The following is a 15,828-nucleotide window of genomic DNA, read 5'->3' as shown; positions in this document are numbered from 1 at the left end:
ATTTTTTACATTTATTTATTTAAATCTGTTTCTTGTGGAATAGGTCCAGATGTGATTAAGAAGAACCATGCATGAATCAAACGAGTGACAGACTAGTTACCACTCTCCCACTTACAAAACAAGGGGTTGGTTTCTTGTCATGTCAAGCTTTAGGCAGGCATCTTTGTTATTTAACTGCCACCAGGCTCAGCTCCCGTGGACACTGTGATCCTACCTTTTAGTCACCGCAGCATACATCATTATATACTGAACATTTTGGAGTTCACAAATATATTTGTAAAAGGCCAATACCTAGGAATGGGAAACTGACTGAAAAATCATGTATAATGATTAGTCATCATTTTTGGTGATGACAATAGTATTTGCATTCCAGGCTTAAGTGAATCCATATACCTTGCAATCACTAAGGATCTTGGGAACAAAAGTTGCAAATGTCACAGAAAAGATATCATGGATTACATTATGTTGGGATGATTATATAAGGCTTGGATGATTTTCCAAGTACAATATGAGTGGCCAGTGGTCACTTATTCATGTGTTGTAAACCTGGAAAACGGATCATTTTAATAGGCAAGCTTAAGGTTGTATGTGTGTTTTTTAAAAATAGAAGTCTACTTTAGTACTTTTTAATTGAAAATAAAAGATTTCTTGATGTTTACTTGGTATTTTGTTCTGAGTATTTATGCAGTATATGAAGAGTTTATTAAACCAGAAGACAAATAAAGGAAGTTGAAAAGCTGAGTTCAAAACCAACATCTGGGCCTAGTTTACCTGACAAAAACACTTTCTAAACAAGATCCACTTTATACTCTTTAATCCCTTACATGTATATAATACCACACTATGTTCAATGCACTTTTGTGCAATTAATTTAAATTGAACCTTCCTTCATATTTTCCCACCAGTTGATAAACCAAGACTCATAGTTTAAAGGGCTAATACATGACAGATATAAGACTAAGAATAGTATAACAATAATAATGACCCACTTTATTGAGCAGGTACTGTAATTCAGTAAAGCCCTTTATTAAGGGCTTTATATCTAATTACTCATTTAATCCTCACAACAGCCCTAGGAGATAGCTATAATATTATCATTACTCTGACTCTATTTTACAGAAGTTTAGCCAATAAATGCCAGCACAATTTTAACCCAGGCAGTCTGATTCCAAAAGCCCTCACATACTTTTAATCATAATGTTATACATTCTATTTCCTAAAACATATTAAGATTTCCCCCCTTTCTTTTCTTCCCTCACTACCACCTCTCTTCCTCCTTTTGCCACTAATGCTGAGGAAACAAAACAAAACTTAAGCCCACAGTTGGGGTCAGGATTAGTGAGTCATGCTTTCCTCCATTAGCAGAATTCATAGGAATGGGGAACCAGATGAGCAAATTCTTCCAACAACTTACAAGATCCAGGGCAGCTGCCAGGATGGATGCATCAGGAATGGTCCCCGGCTCACAGCAGTTTAACAGAAATTGAAAGCGCTTCATGCCTTGTCGGATTGCTCCGAGATTCACCACGTTTTTACTTTTTCCACCATCTTGGTTGGAAGACAGATGGTCATCAAAACTATGGCAACCTGTGGTGGAGGAATGAAGGAGAAAGAGTGTGAAGAATCACAGATTTAAAAAGACCTTCAAAATGACAACAATGGGTTTTCTGTAGTATTGGCCTGAAAACATTCTCCCTAACTCCGCCTCCCTCCTCTTTATTTTAATGCTTATTTGGACACGCCCTGACTTTTGGGAGTCTGGTGGCACATGGCATATGTAAATGTAAATGTGAGGTTTTACGGGTTTTACATGAGTAAAATTTTGAATACTTTTTGCTACCAGATCTCCTTTTTAATACTTGTGAGAACTCTTGGATGTTTAAAATAATTCTTCCTGTAATCAACAGCTCATTTCTATTTTTATGGAAGATTCAATCACTGTGCAATTTCACACATGTTACATAAACTGACATCAAGGGCAATACTTTGATATGTTAATTGCAAAGAAGCACTGACTATTACAGTCAGTCGTAAAGGACCTTAGAGGTTGGCAATTTGACTCCAGGATTTCCAAACCCATCTGAGCATCAGAATTATCTAGAAAGTTCCTGAATCTGATCCAGAGCTTCCAAATCTCTGGAAGCAGAGGGTAAGAATGTGCTTTGTACAGACACCCAGATGACAACGATGGAGCCAGCCTGACCACATACTGTGGTGAGAGGTTTGGGGACCACTGATCCCTCCCCTCTTAGTTTTCCGTAGTTAAGTTGCCTACAAATAAGAATCACTCTGGAGCTTATTAAAATTCAAAATATCAGGTTCCATCGCTAGAGACTTTGGTTCCATAGGGCTATGTTTATTTTTAACAAACATTCCACTGATTTTGATACAGAAAGTCTAAGGGATCACACATTAAGGAAAAAAATAGTACACAGTATTGTTTTGCATCATTTTTATCCCCAAATTCTTTTTTAAAAACCTAAATATCTCATGACTCTTCTGCTTCTAATATATATATATATATAAATTTCTTATATAAGGTTATTATGTTGAATATCATCTTTAAAATCAGGCATACACTCCTTCTCAGGATTCTGAAATATACTTCCAACACCTAAAACTTACCCCCACTGATTTAGAGTTTGATTTAATTTATGCTCATGACATTCATTTATGATGTTACCAACTCCTGGTCCTCACTGAGAAGTCACAGATCTGATTTCCAGAAATGGTTTTCTCACCTCTTCTGTCAAGAATATCCTGATTCCTCCTACCTGTGGCCCCACTCTCCGCCTGCTGCCTCAGCATAAAGGCAAAAGTATGGATGGTATCGGAGATTTGTTTTAAAATACGTTTAAAAAAACATAAAAGATAGATTAAGCAAATATGGAAAAAAATTTAATTATTATTGCAAGTGGGTGATGGATATTTAGGATCTGTTGGACCATTCTCTTAATTTTTTGGTCTATGTTTGAAAATTTCCCTAAGTACAAAAATGGCTCAGAATACAATTAAAATATAATTATCAAAATTTCCCATATTTCATTTCTTATGATTTCAGAGAAGAAAGGAGAAGGAGAGAGAGAGAGAAACATCAATGATGAGAGACAATTATCTATTGACTGCCTCCTGCACGCCCCACACCGGGGATTGAGCCGGAAACCTAGGCATATGCTCTGACTGGGAATCTAACCATGACCTCCTGGTTCATAGGTCAATGCTCAACCACTGAACCATGCAGGCTGGGCTGAATATAATTCTTAGGCTGCATAACACTTACCAAGACGCTTGAAGAAATTCTCCTCTTCATCTCTTCCATTTTCCATTCCACTCCCAGGCCCGCCTTCGGAAAGCTTCACTGCACTGGTAAATTTGACCTGAGAAGAAAAGAAAAGTAGCCAGATGACTAAGTTCAATTCTTTGTGTATATTCTAACCCTTGTCTTGAAAAATAAGATGCTTAGAATATGAAGGTTACTTCTGACTTCCACATCTGGTTAGTCATACTTTGTAACTATAATTTGAAGAAAGATCCTGGTCATAGATTGAAAGTAAAATAATCAGACACTATGAAAATAATTTAGTAAAAAAATTGAGGTATTCCTAGAGTTTAATTTTTATTAAATTCAAACTGAAAACCAGGAACAGAAAGCCATCTTCGTTCTTTACAAATAACACCACCACAATTGAGAATCAGACCAGAAAGAAAGCAGAATAGAGATTTCAAATCTCCATAGAAGAACCAGTATAAATTTGTTTATAAAGTACACTGTAGTTAAAATGCATAACATGGGTTCTTCTAAGAATTAAGATATATTCTCAATCTTGCCCTTAAGCCAACAATAATCAAAATTTCCAACAAAGCAAGGAGGCTATGGGCCTCATAAACTCTCAAATCCTTGGCCAATATTTTAGCATAAAGAATGTGAAATGTGAATTATAAATGTATCTTCTAAACGTCTTATAATGTTGCTATATTCTTTATATGATTTCAAAATATTACTTTTACAAGAGATAGAAGAAACCTGGTTTTAGTAAGATTCAAAGAAGGAAGCATGTAAGCAAATAATTTCTCTATAAAAATATATCTGATCATAAGCTAAAAGTCTCAGTGGTCGGGCTATGAATCATTCATAAGAAAAACTCTTATAAGAAATGGATTTCCCTGAGAATTATTACCTGCTCCAAATCATATGCTACTACATTGCGTAACAGTATTATGAAGAAGCACTTAATGGGAAAAGTCATCCTGAGTTTCTTTATCTTTTTCAATAGAAAGAATGGTTCAGCTGATGCAAAAAGTAGTGGAAGAAGAATAGTGTGTGTGTGTGTGTGTGTGTGTGTGTGTGTGTGTGTGTGTGTGTGTAATCACTATAGAATTACTGTATTCTTGGAAAGGAACTTGAGATATTAGGAATTTTACATGTGTGTTCAAAGTTAATACAGCTAGGAAGAAACACACACACATACACCTATATCTGCATTATCATTTTATATAAAAATTTTGCCACACTTTTCCTTTATAATGTCTACTATTAAGACATCTTAGCCCTAGCTGGTTTGTCTCAGTGGATAGAGTGTCAACCTGTGTACTGAAGAGTCCGGGTTCGATTCTGGTCAAGGGCACATACCTCGGTTACAGGCTCCTCCCCGGCCCCAGACCCTGATCAGGGCTTGTGCAACCAATTTATGTGTTTCTCTTACATTGATATTTCTGTCTTTCCCTCTCTCTTCCACTCTCTCTAAAAATCAATGGAAAAAATCCTTGGGTGAGGATTTAAAATATATATATGTACATATATTTTAAAGACATCTTAGTTTTTATTGCTCATCTAACTACGTTTCCTAAATTTGTTCAACTTAAAGAGAGTTTCTTCTATGTTCTTTGGCCCCTCCAGGTGTTTAGCATTTCTCAGCCGTAACAATTTTTCATCAGCGACTCCAACATCCTCCCACAGAAGTAATGTCCTGTTTACCTTGGAGCTCTGCCTGATGAAAGACAGGCGGTCCACAGAGCTGATGTCCAGGAGGTCCTCCACGCCATCCGCCAGGCCTGAGAGGGAGGATCGCTTCAGCCAGTTCCCTATTTAATAATTTTTTTTAAAAATCAGACTATTATAGCATTTTCTCCCAAATGGATTAAAACAGAAATGCCAGCATGTACCCAACAAGCAATGAAAGTTGAATGGCTTGATACAAATAGAAGTGAAAGGAAATTGTTTTTAATGTACATGTTTTGGCTCTAAATGGTCAGAGTTGGACTATAAAATTACATGAATAAGTAAGACCAGGACTACAAGAACCTAAGCCTCCTAGGTGAATTAAACCATAATATATCCCGTTCTCCTTGACAACTTTCCTATCTTCCAGTAAGTCCCATTGATTTTCCCTTTAGTACTTCTCAAACCTGACCACTTATCTCTGTCTACATGGTCAGTACCCAGTCCAAGCTCCCATTCCTCATACCTGGGCCACGCTCTCTCTTATCCACTCGGGCTCCCTCCAATCTGCTTTCCATGCTGTGATCTTTTAGAAAAGGTTTACCTGCTCATGTTACTACTATTCAACATCCTACCTGGGCTATGGAGGGTTTAGGGTAGAGAGTCAAACTGGCCCGCATGCTCTGGCCCCTGTCACTCTACCATAGTCATGCAGCCCCTCTTCTCCTAGGCTCAGCTCTTCCATTTCTCTCTCTCCTAATACTTTTGCATATTTTATGGCTACCACCTGCAGCCGTGGGCAAACTACGGCCAGCGGGCCGGATCCGGCCCGTTTGAAATGAATAAAACTAAAAAAAAAAAAAAAAAGACCGTACCCTTTTATGTAATGATGTTTACTTTGAATTTATATTAGTTCACACAAACACTCCATCCATGCTTTTGTTCCGGCCCTCCGGTCCAGTTTAAGAACCCATTGTGGCCCTCGAGTCAAAAAGTTTGCCCACGCCTGACCTAGAGTGCTCTCCTTCCTCCTTCCCTTAAGATCTTCCTCCAGTCCCAGCTAGTTTTGCTCAGTGGATAGAGGGTTGGCTTGAAGACTGAAGGGTCCCAGGTTCGATTCTGGTCAAGGGCACATGCCCAGGTTGTGAGCTCCATCCCCAGTGGGGGCTGTGCAGGAGGCAGCCGATCAATGATTCTCTCTCAACATTGATGTTTCTATCTCTCTCTCTCTCTCTCCCTATCCCTTCCTCCCTGAAATCAATAAAAATATATATATATTTTGTTGAAATTTTCCATGACCATTCTGCATAAATGTGGCTGAATTTCAATGAGGCTCATTTTCATCTTGATGGCTTGGTTAATCGACAACATTGCCACATTTGGGGTTCAGAAAATCCACGAGTGATTGTTGAGAAACAAATGCACCCACAACGTGTCACTGTTTGGTGCGGATTTGGGGCTGGAGACACCATGGGACCATTCTTCTTTGAAAATGCGGCTGCTCAGGCAGTAACAAAAGAGTGTGTATGTGCCAGCAAAGCCGTGGAGGCCATTTACCCAACATGCTATTCCATATGCTATTCCATACATAACCCTATACTGTACACTTTATGAATCAATAAAAAATTTACAATTTTTAATTATAAACCTGTGTTTTCTATCACAAATACTTCTTGCGTGAATTTTGGGACACCCTCTCTCTCTCTATATGTATATATTTTTTTTTTTAAAGAAAAAGAAATAAAAGATCTTCTTCTAAGAAACCTTCTGTGATTCCTGTCCCTTCTCCCTTTAAGGCCAGGTCTTATTGTTGCATGCATTTGATGCCTTGTGTATATTTCCTTTATAAAATCCATAGTTTGCCACTATATTCAGTTACATGATTATCTGTCACCCCTGCCAGATTGCAAGTTCTGCAAAATGGGGCACTGTGTAATTTTGCTTACCGTTTAATACCTGATGCCTAACATAATGTTTGCACCCTGTAGAAGCACATAGTAGGAGTTTGAGAAATATCTCTGAGTGTGTTGTTGTTTTTTAAATGAGTAAATGGATGCAGTCAGTTTTGACCTTTCACTTGAAGGCTTTCCCTTTCTGCATCCTATCATGCATTGCTCTGTTTTGATTATGAGTTTGTTTGCGGGCATGACATGTAATAAGAGAATCCATAAATAAATACAGACATACTTTTACCTATGGGGAGTTTCAGCTTCTTCCGAAGGGAAATTCTGCGGGACCGTGAGCGGGCGCGTCGGTCAGAGGTGTTCCCTGAGTGGGCAGTGGTGCATTCCGAAGTGTCCTGCTCAGACTGGCTGCTGGTGTCACTGGCTGCACTCTGGGATTTGAACATCTTGCGCCAGAAATCCTTCCGCCCCAGGTTGCCCCCTTGCATTTGTTCATCGCTGAAAGCAAGCAGAGGCGAGAATTAAATATGTGATACACTGTGAAATTCCCTTAAATTTCTTCCAACCCCTGCCAATGGCACACAGGCAACTCATGCAGGATTTGTCTCCGAAGGGCTGGGCTGTGGAAGGAGTGGGAGTGGAAGGAGGAAGACCAAGGTTGACTCTCTGAGTTCTTCCTGAAAACAGTCATGTCTCAGATGTCAAATTGAAATGACTTTATTCAGCCTTAATAAAAAGACTAAATTTTATTGCAGGTATTCGTCTGCAGGTGTGAGTCATAATAGCAGCAGCACTTACAGAGACAGTAAATATTTAACCGCTTTTGGAAGTTCCCTGAGGCATGTGCACAACTGTATCTTACTCCCCATCCCCACTCCAGTTTAGTATAATTCTTGACATTAAAACACTCACAAAAAGTACTTGAATAAATGAAATGTAATCACCACACCCAAGGGATGAATCATTCAACAACTGTTCACTAAATTATTTTCAGAATGCCAAATTATTTGGCTTACTTTAGTCAAAGAAACTTAAGTAAGGTTTAAAAGTAAAAATATTTGCTGCAGCTGATGTGGTTCAGTGGTTGAGCATCAACCCATGAACCAGGAGGTCATGGTTTGATTCCTGGTCAGGGCCCTTCAATGATTCTCTCTCATCATTTATGTTTTTATACCTCTCTCCCTCTACCTTCCTCTCTCTGAAATCAATTTTTTAAAAGAGTAAAAACATTAGTCCCATACAATAAAACAAATGGGAACATCTTCAAAGAGATTTTTAAGTAGGGCATTTCACAAGAGAAAAGAGACAAGTGGCCAATTTTATGCAGACTTTAATCTCACTAGGAATTTTAAAAGAAGATAGTTAAAATGAGATCCCCATTTTCACTCATCAAGTTGGCAAACATTATGGGGGTAAAAAGGAAAGCAATGGTTACTATCATATTGCCAGCAATGCCTTACAATGATTAAACCTTTCTGGAAGGTAATTTGGTTATCAAAAGCCTATATCTACACCCATGACCAAAAAATTCAACTTCCAGGGAGTTATCACAAGGAAATGATGGGACAACATGCTAACATACAAGAGGGTCAAATGCTCACTGAGGTATTATTGATCAACACTGAAAAACTAAAAACAATCTAAATGTTCACCTCTAGGGATACAGTTAAAATAAATTATGGGATTTCCATATAATGACATGCTCCATAGACATTAAAATCCTATTTTAGAAAATTATTGATATGAAAAATGTTGACGATATAGTGAAAAGTTAAAACACAATGATCAAATAAATTAGACAGGATAAGACCAAGTTAATAATAATTTAAAAAGTACACATGTACGCATGTGTCTGAGTAAGAGCTTATGTGTATATACCCTAAAAAAATGTACCCAACAAAACGTACCAAAAGTTTACATTGTCTCCAGTTGATGGCATTCTGGTTTTAAAACTGTTTTTCTCTATGCTTTTCTGTGTTTTCCACATTCATCAATTTGAACAACATATATGACTTTAGTAATGTGGAAAGAGAAGGTTATAGAAAATATCTAGTAACATGATAAAAATTTGTTCATGGGATTTGAGGCTTGAAAGCTTGGAGTTAAATTTGGAATCTACCCCAAACTTGATAATACTGTGTAAAGCAATGATTTTCTAGAGATATTTAATGGGGATCCATATTTTGTCATTCAAAATCTCATCAGAGAACTAAATACTTTTTATTCTTATTTTAAACCAGGGAAATCTGCTTATCAAATATGGTATGAATTTTATTCTTATTTTAAACCAGGGAAATCTGTTTATCAAATATGGTATCAAATCAATGTTTTTGAATTTGACTTCTCAGTTATTTTTATAAAATGATCACAGTGTATGAAGCATTTCTTACCTTTGGGGAATGTGCGATACATGACTACATGATCTGGGTGGGAAAACACTCATGGAGGCTGTAATTTATCAGCTTTCTCAATAAATGCTACATCAGCTTTGTTCAATGAGTGTGTATCAATAAGTAGTTTCAGAGAAAAGAGCATATAAAACTGCTTTTTATATTACTCAGTTAAAGTGACATTTAAGGAGGGAGAAGGATAAGAAAAGGTAAGAAGGGGAGGGAAAGGGAGGAGAGAGAAGGAGAAGATAAAGGAGGAGCCAGACTCATCCATCTACCCATCTTTCTCCAATGCTAAACAGAAGACATTTGGCATGCCCATCTTCTGGGCCAACTCAGGTCCGGGGAAAGTTCTATATCTGACATTCTATGACATCCCTTCAAGTGGAAATTTTTATGTAGAGGCCTAGTAAAACATGTATCTTCATTCGAGGGGGAAGAAGAGATAGGTGCTAAATTCTGAGAAATTAGGTGGGGTTTACAGAATACTGAAGAAAGAGAATATTTTGCAGTCTACAAAACTAAATTACCTAGGAAGATAAATGGTTTTATTTCTTAATTCGATTTACTATTAGATAATTCTTATCACATTAGCTCAATAATTGCTAGAATAATTTTAGAAAAAAGTCCTGCTTTTTCAGACAGATTCTGTGTATAAGGATTTTTAACTAGTCATGTGGCTATTCAGCTATAGAACTTTGCTTTTCACATTAATTTTTCTTTTTTCCTAGAGCTTACATTTGGATTTTTACCATTTCCTTGAAGACTTCCTTAAAGAAAAAACTAAACCTCAATTTTGAAAAAGTTAAAGAAAACGAAGGTTTAAGGGTAATCTGTCAAGTTTATCTTTTCATTGATTGATTGTCATTTGTTCATTCAAATATATATTAAGTGCCTACTATGTGCCAAACACCATCTAGGCATTGGGGCTATCCTGGCAGGCAAAAACTCACATGGTCCCTGGGCCTATAGCGTTAATTTACTTCTCACGTTTCTCTACCCATTTGGGGCAGTCTCTAAGATTTTTCAAGGGCTATCACAACTATGAGGGCTTTTGATCCTTTAAAGGTTTTGTTTGCTTGCAGTAGATTATTACCAAGGTCTTATTTGATGACTAATATTCTTGACTATGGAGAGAGGATACCATAAAAGCTACACTACCTACAGAATTTCTGGAAGGATAATTATTTAATAGTAAATCAGGGTTCTGGGAAGTAAAATGATGTACCTAAAAGGATGTACATGTTTTAAATATTGATTATGCCACTTGTGCAAGCAGTCCTCAAAAGAAGAATTAATGTGTCCTGGCCAGTGTTGCTCAGTTGGTGGGAGCATTGTCCCATACAGAAAAGTCATGGGCTCAATTCCTGGTCAGGGCACATGCTTGGGTTGTGGTATTTGATCCCCAGCCCTGGTTGGGGAACATGGGGGAGGCAGCCAATCTGTTTCTCTCTTACTTTCTCTCTCTTATCTCTCTCTCTCTCTCTCTCTCTCTCTCTCTCTCTCTCTCTCTCTCTCTCCTCCCTCCCTCCCTCCCTCCCTCCCCCTCTCTCTAAAAAGCAATGAAACTGTCTTCAGATGAGGATTTTAAAAAAACCAAAAGAATTAATGCAAATGAGCCTAGGCTGTTTATTTAATGTCTACAGTAATCTTCATATTTTCTGGGGACACTAATTTCAAGATGCTTTTCATTTTGCCATTATGAAAAGTAGAGATAAACTAATATCAGAGGCTTCCTATAGGCACGAGGTTGATTATTCATGATTTGATTCTGTAGAGATGAATGGCTTTGGGAATGAAAAGTAAAGGCCAGAAGCAAGGCAAAGTTTAAAAAAACAACAACAACATCAACAAATAGCAGTTTGGAAAATAAAATTACTTCCACTGGGAAGTGCTCAGCCCACTACATTGGACACAAAACCAATGCTACTTACTGCTCTGGAGTCTGTGAGGGTCGACCAGATATGAAGCTGCGACATTCCTCAGGTGCAGAGGACACTTGGCCTTTATCCACAACGCTTCCTGCCTCTGACCTAAGCAAATGGTGCATTCCACCAATCACAACAGAGCAGGACACCACTTCTCAGCATCTCGTATACTTCACAACACTCCACTCTAGACAACTATATGGCTTGCAAACCCCATGTCAACAGAATCTATGTTGGTATGGAATTTATATCTTACCATTTGCCTCATGACCCAGCTACCTATTGCCTAAGAATTCCACTATTGCTAACAGAATCATGAACTGCAGGCAGGATTTTAAGTTTAGGATTTTCTTTTAATCTTTGTAAGTGGCATTTTTCATAAAATAGGCATACAATAAATGTATGTTTATTAGAAATAAAAACAGCAGAATTCTGTTTAGCAATTCATCTTTTGATGTGTTAAAAATACCATTTAACTGAAGAGGATGATATGGTAGCAGTAATTGCTTTTTCTTCCTGAACAAAAATTTATATTATCTCTAAAAGAAATGAAACACAGATTAAATACATAAGTAAGAGCTATGAAGGGCAGTTCAAGTGCATGGAAGTTTGGGATCAACTGAGCTCTGCTTCATACAGAGACAGGACTTATTTGATGGTCAACTCATTCCTTTTCTAAGCCATCAGTGATTCCATTTATGCAAAGTAACTCTGCACTGGAGTTACACACGGTGTCAGGAACCACATGGACATGCAACAGAAGATTATATTCTACAGACACAGGCAAACACTAATATTCAGAGAGCTCAAGCTTCCAACCTTTTACTGCCTACAGGCTTAGATTCTGGCTCATTCTCCTCCACCCTTTTCCCTGGTGCCAACTTCTCCGCACTGTCAAGTAAAGCGCTGAGGGCCACCCTCCTGAAGACATTCCCATGAGCCTCTTTGATAAATTGGACCAGCTGGCGGATGTCACAATACAGCCCCTATTTGGAAGCAAGAAGGAAAGTGTGAGGAAGGTAGTTGTGTGAGTGTATAGTTTTCATAGGAAGCGGGGGGCTGGAGGGGGGGTAATTCTTTGGGCTTAGATGAGCACTGGGATCATAAAGGGAAGACAATTTCCTATGATAAAATTGATGGTAAATCTTCTCTCCCTTGTTCCTTTGGCTACATTACCAGGAACCTTGCATGTCATTCTAGTGTGAAGAAGAATGGTTATCATGCTTCATATTCAGAAAGTTGGCTGTATCAATAGAAAGACATTGATTTATACTTTTAACCACTGGATTCCCAAGCTTTAATTTTGTTCTCTTAATTGTGACCTCTGAAGACATGCCTGCAAAAACAAAATGCAATCAGAATTTTGTTTATACTAGAGATTTCAGTCACTGTTTAGCTTCTCCAAATTTTCTACATCATTGTGATAAAATTGTTAAGTCCTCTATACACTTCTGACAGAGTCTAACATTCAAGGATGATGCATTTTTCTGAACAGATTTAACAAATAACATGTATGTTGCACCTCATTTGAATGTGAACTTGACTATGAACTTAAGATGATGCAGGGCTATTAAAACCAATATACTGGTAATTCAATATTTAAAAATACATGCAGCATTTTTGGGGGGGGGGAATTAAGCTTTGCACTCGGCATTTCCCCCTCTCTTCCTTCTTTAAGAAGGCTGTCATGGTATTTTTTTGTCTTAGGAAATATTCATGGCAAAGCAGAACATAAAAGCCTAAAAAAACACTTGCCTTGATAGTTTTGAGTTTTAAAACCTAAGACCAGTGGGACAACTATGCCCATGATCTTTGAAAAAGCAGAAGGAAGAGCCACTAAGGAAAACATGGAGACTGTCCTTTCAGTGCTGTGGGCAGCAAGGCCCTGTGCCCTCACTCTGCTCTCTGGCAGCTACTCCATGGAAGGGGCAAGGCCCAAGAAGCAAGGTTCCAAACTCTCCAGAGCGCATGCAGCAAAAGCACTAGTGAAATAGCTGGTGTGAACCAATGACTGGAACCCACGGAGCCTCCCAGGCCCTAGGTCCCACCTAAGACTTGCACTGCTCTGAGAAGTGGAGTAAGCCAAGAATGACTGAGCTTCAACTTCCAGCCATTCTAGGGGAAGAATGGTTCCAAGTCAAATTGAAGATGATTTACAGAAAATTAAGAAATGCAGTATTTCTTCTATACATGATGTCATAATACGTTATGATAAGATGTATGAAAGCTCAGATGTATTATAATCAACTTGTCAAATGACTTCTTTCTTTGACCAAATTGAATGCGTAGGTGGTGTCCATATATTTTTCAAGCTCCAAGGATCTTGCTGGGGTGGCTTTGACAACCAGGAAAATTAAATTCCCTTTGGTTTGGGATTTTATTCTGTTTATCTCCAGATAAGTGAATAGTTTCAATTGTTTAGAATATCTTAAGTAAATTCCTCAGATAGTGGCCACATATGTAAATGGACTGATTTCTGCACTAGGAGTCATAATATGTAACGAGTTGGCAAAACAGAAAAACACTCTTTTACTCCCCAGATAGACCTGAGTTCATCTCTTCCCGTCACATCTATTGGCCTGGATGTACATTTCAGTACACAATCTCCTGTGTAATAATTAAGCATTAACCTTTTACAGCCTGGCTTGCTCTACTTGTGGCTTCAGTGGCTTAATTAACACATTCATTTATGAAGAGTAGCTAAAAGAATACAGCCCCCAATTAGAAAAACCCAACTATTTCAGCAGCATATTTGCATTAATTTTTAAAGTAAGTATAATTTTAAAAGATGCTTGGTATAACATTTTTTAATATTTCATGAGCTAACATGCTTAACATGCTACACTCCAGCACCTTCTTTCTGAAGGGCTCAAAGTATTTTGCAACTATTACACCAACCACCACAGAAGCCCTGAGATGAGGAGGGAGAGAAATCTGGTTATAGCTAGGATGATGAGTAACAGGGAAATGTGTTGCTGAGGCTCCACCGTGAGTTACTGGTAACATTAGAAAAGCAGGTATTTTAGACTTCAACTTCTTTTTCTCATGATTTGTAGGAGTGAAGAAATGCAGTGTTTCTTCTCTACATAAGAACTTTTCCCTGATAGAGACAAAGATTTCCTGTGGGAAGGAAAGGCGAGCTTCTCACCAGATTCTCAGAGCTGTGCAGTTCATGTGTGGTTGAAGCGCAGCGTGTGATGAGGGCCTTAAACATGGCACTGACGATAATGCCTTCCACATTTTGGGCTGTGGATTTGTTGTCCACTGTGGTGAAGTTATTTCCAAAACCAGCCTTGTCTGGAATGCAAAGGAGCCAATTAAAGGCAGTTTCCATCAAGCCACACAGTTTAAAGAAGTACTGGACACCCAGGAATTAAGGAAGGGTACACAGAATACCGAAACAGAGGATTAAAAATACCCCTGGTTTAGTAACCTTTCCATGGACTCGGAGATAAACAATTCATAGTCTCTTTTAGAGTCTTTATTATGACACTAGAGGCCTGGTGCACACATTTGTGCATGGGTGGGGTCCATCTGACCTGGCCTGATCAGGGCTGATCAGGCCGGGCCAGCCAGCGGGGAGGGGCCACGGGTGGTTGGCCAGCCTGCCTAGCCCTCTTTTCAAACTCCTGGTCGAACTCCTGGTCAACCTCCCAGTCCAGGGGACAATTTGCATATTATTATTTTATTATATAGGATATTCCATCGCTTTATGGAGTGCTTTAATTGATAAATCTCAGCAAAGAAAAGAGAAACAACTGTTGATCCTAAGAAAAACTTAGATCTAGAGTAGTTTTTAAATAGGTGATCATTCAAAAAAATAATCTACTAAAAAAAAAAAAGATCTACTAAAGGGTTCCTCATTGGAGGAGAAATTGATCAGATCAGTCTTGGAGGTGGTGAAGAATACTGGCTCTCAGTGGAAATCGCTAGGTTTGTAAGAAGTAGAGTGAGGTGAGGCCAACCAGGTGAGTGGGGCAGGGGGAGGGAAGAGGCCAGGAGGGGCCTGGGCATTCACACAGGTATGCAATGGGAACAAGAAGGGGACTGAGTCCTGCCAAGAGCTGCAAAGAAATTCCAGCAGCATCTCGCTTCTAGAGACTCTTTGGACAGACAGAAAAGGAAAATCCACAACCTCCCTCACAGGCACCCCTTTCTAATTCATTGAAATGTGAAATGCCAGTGAACTGAGGCCCTCACCCTCTGTGGCATTTTATGCCAGTTTTTCATGAATCCATGGACCTTTTGTAGGGTAACATCAGGTATTTGGGGGCTGCCAGAAAGTTCCTCATGGCTTTCGAGCCACCTGTGGACTATGGACTGTGGACTGTACGGGCAGAGTGTGTGTAGCTCCAAGACTGACTAGATGGGGCCCTGTGTGTCTGGCTGGCCCATTCACTGTGAGACACTTCCATTTCTCAAGAATCCCAGGAGGAATTCATCTCCTTCAAGTAATACAATTTTATTATCAACCTCTCTCTTCTGTGTCAATGTACAAGGGACAATATCTAGATTTTACATTAGAAACAAATGGTTTAGTCTATGCTTATAGTTTCTATATACAATAACTTAAAAAAGATTGTTTAAAAAGTTTGTAATCAAGATTTCTCTTACAGTCTCAACCACAACTCTCACTGTTTTCTCTTTCTTCCTTCTTTTTGTTTTTG

The 15,828-nt window shown here is 38.6% G+C and overlaps 1 protein-coding gene across 4 annotated transcripts in view; it reads right to left on the bottom strand.

Moving 5' to 3' along the window:
- UNC80 (unc-80 homolog, NALCN channel complex subunit) overlaps positions 1-15,828 on the bottom strand; it is a 172,525-nt gene that overhangs the window by 110,703 nt on the left and 45,994 nt on the right. For 3 of the 4 annotated variants that reach the window (XM_059703001.1, XM_059703002.1, XM_059703003.1), the window contains exons 16-22: positions 14,310-14,458; positions 11,981-12,147; positions 11,168-11,266; positions 7,127-7,341; positions 4,976-5,082; positions 3,281-3,377; positions 1,415-1,587 (exon numbers count right to left, since the gene is read on the bottom strand). In XM_059703001.1, the coding sequence (XP_059558984.1) occupies positions 1,415-1,587; positions 3,281-3,377; positions 4,976-5,082; positions 7,127-7,341; positions 11,168-11,266; positions 11,981-12,147; positions 14,310-14,458 (1,007 nt within the window). The remainder of the gene's footprint in view (positions 1-1,414; positions 1,588-3,280; positions 3,378-4,975; positions 5,083-7,126; positions 7,342-11,167; positions 11,267-11,980; positions 12,148-14,309; positions 14,459-15,828) is intronic. The other variant, XM_059703000.1, reaches the window with a different exon arrangement.

Source organism: Myotis daubentonii, chromosome 7 (assembly GCF_963259705.1).
Source record: "Myotis daubentonii chromosome 7, mMyoDau2.1, whole genome shotgun sequence".
NCBI classification, from domain to species: Eukaryota; Metazoa; Chordata; class Mammalia; order Chiroptera; family Vespertilionidae; genus Myotis; species Myotis daubentonii.
Note: the sequence above shows the minus strand (reverse complement) of the source record. Positions and strands in the feature narration are given on the sequence as shown.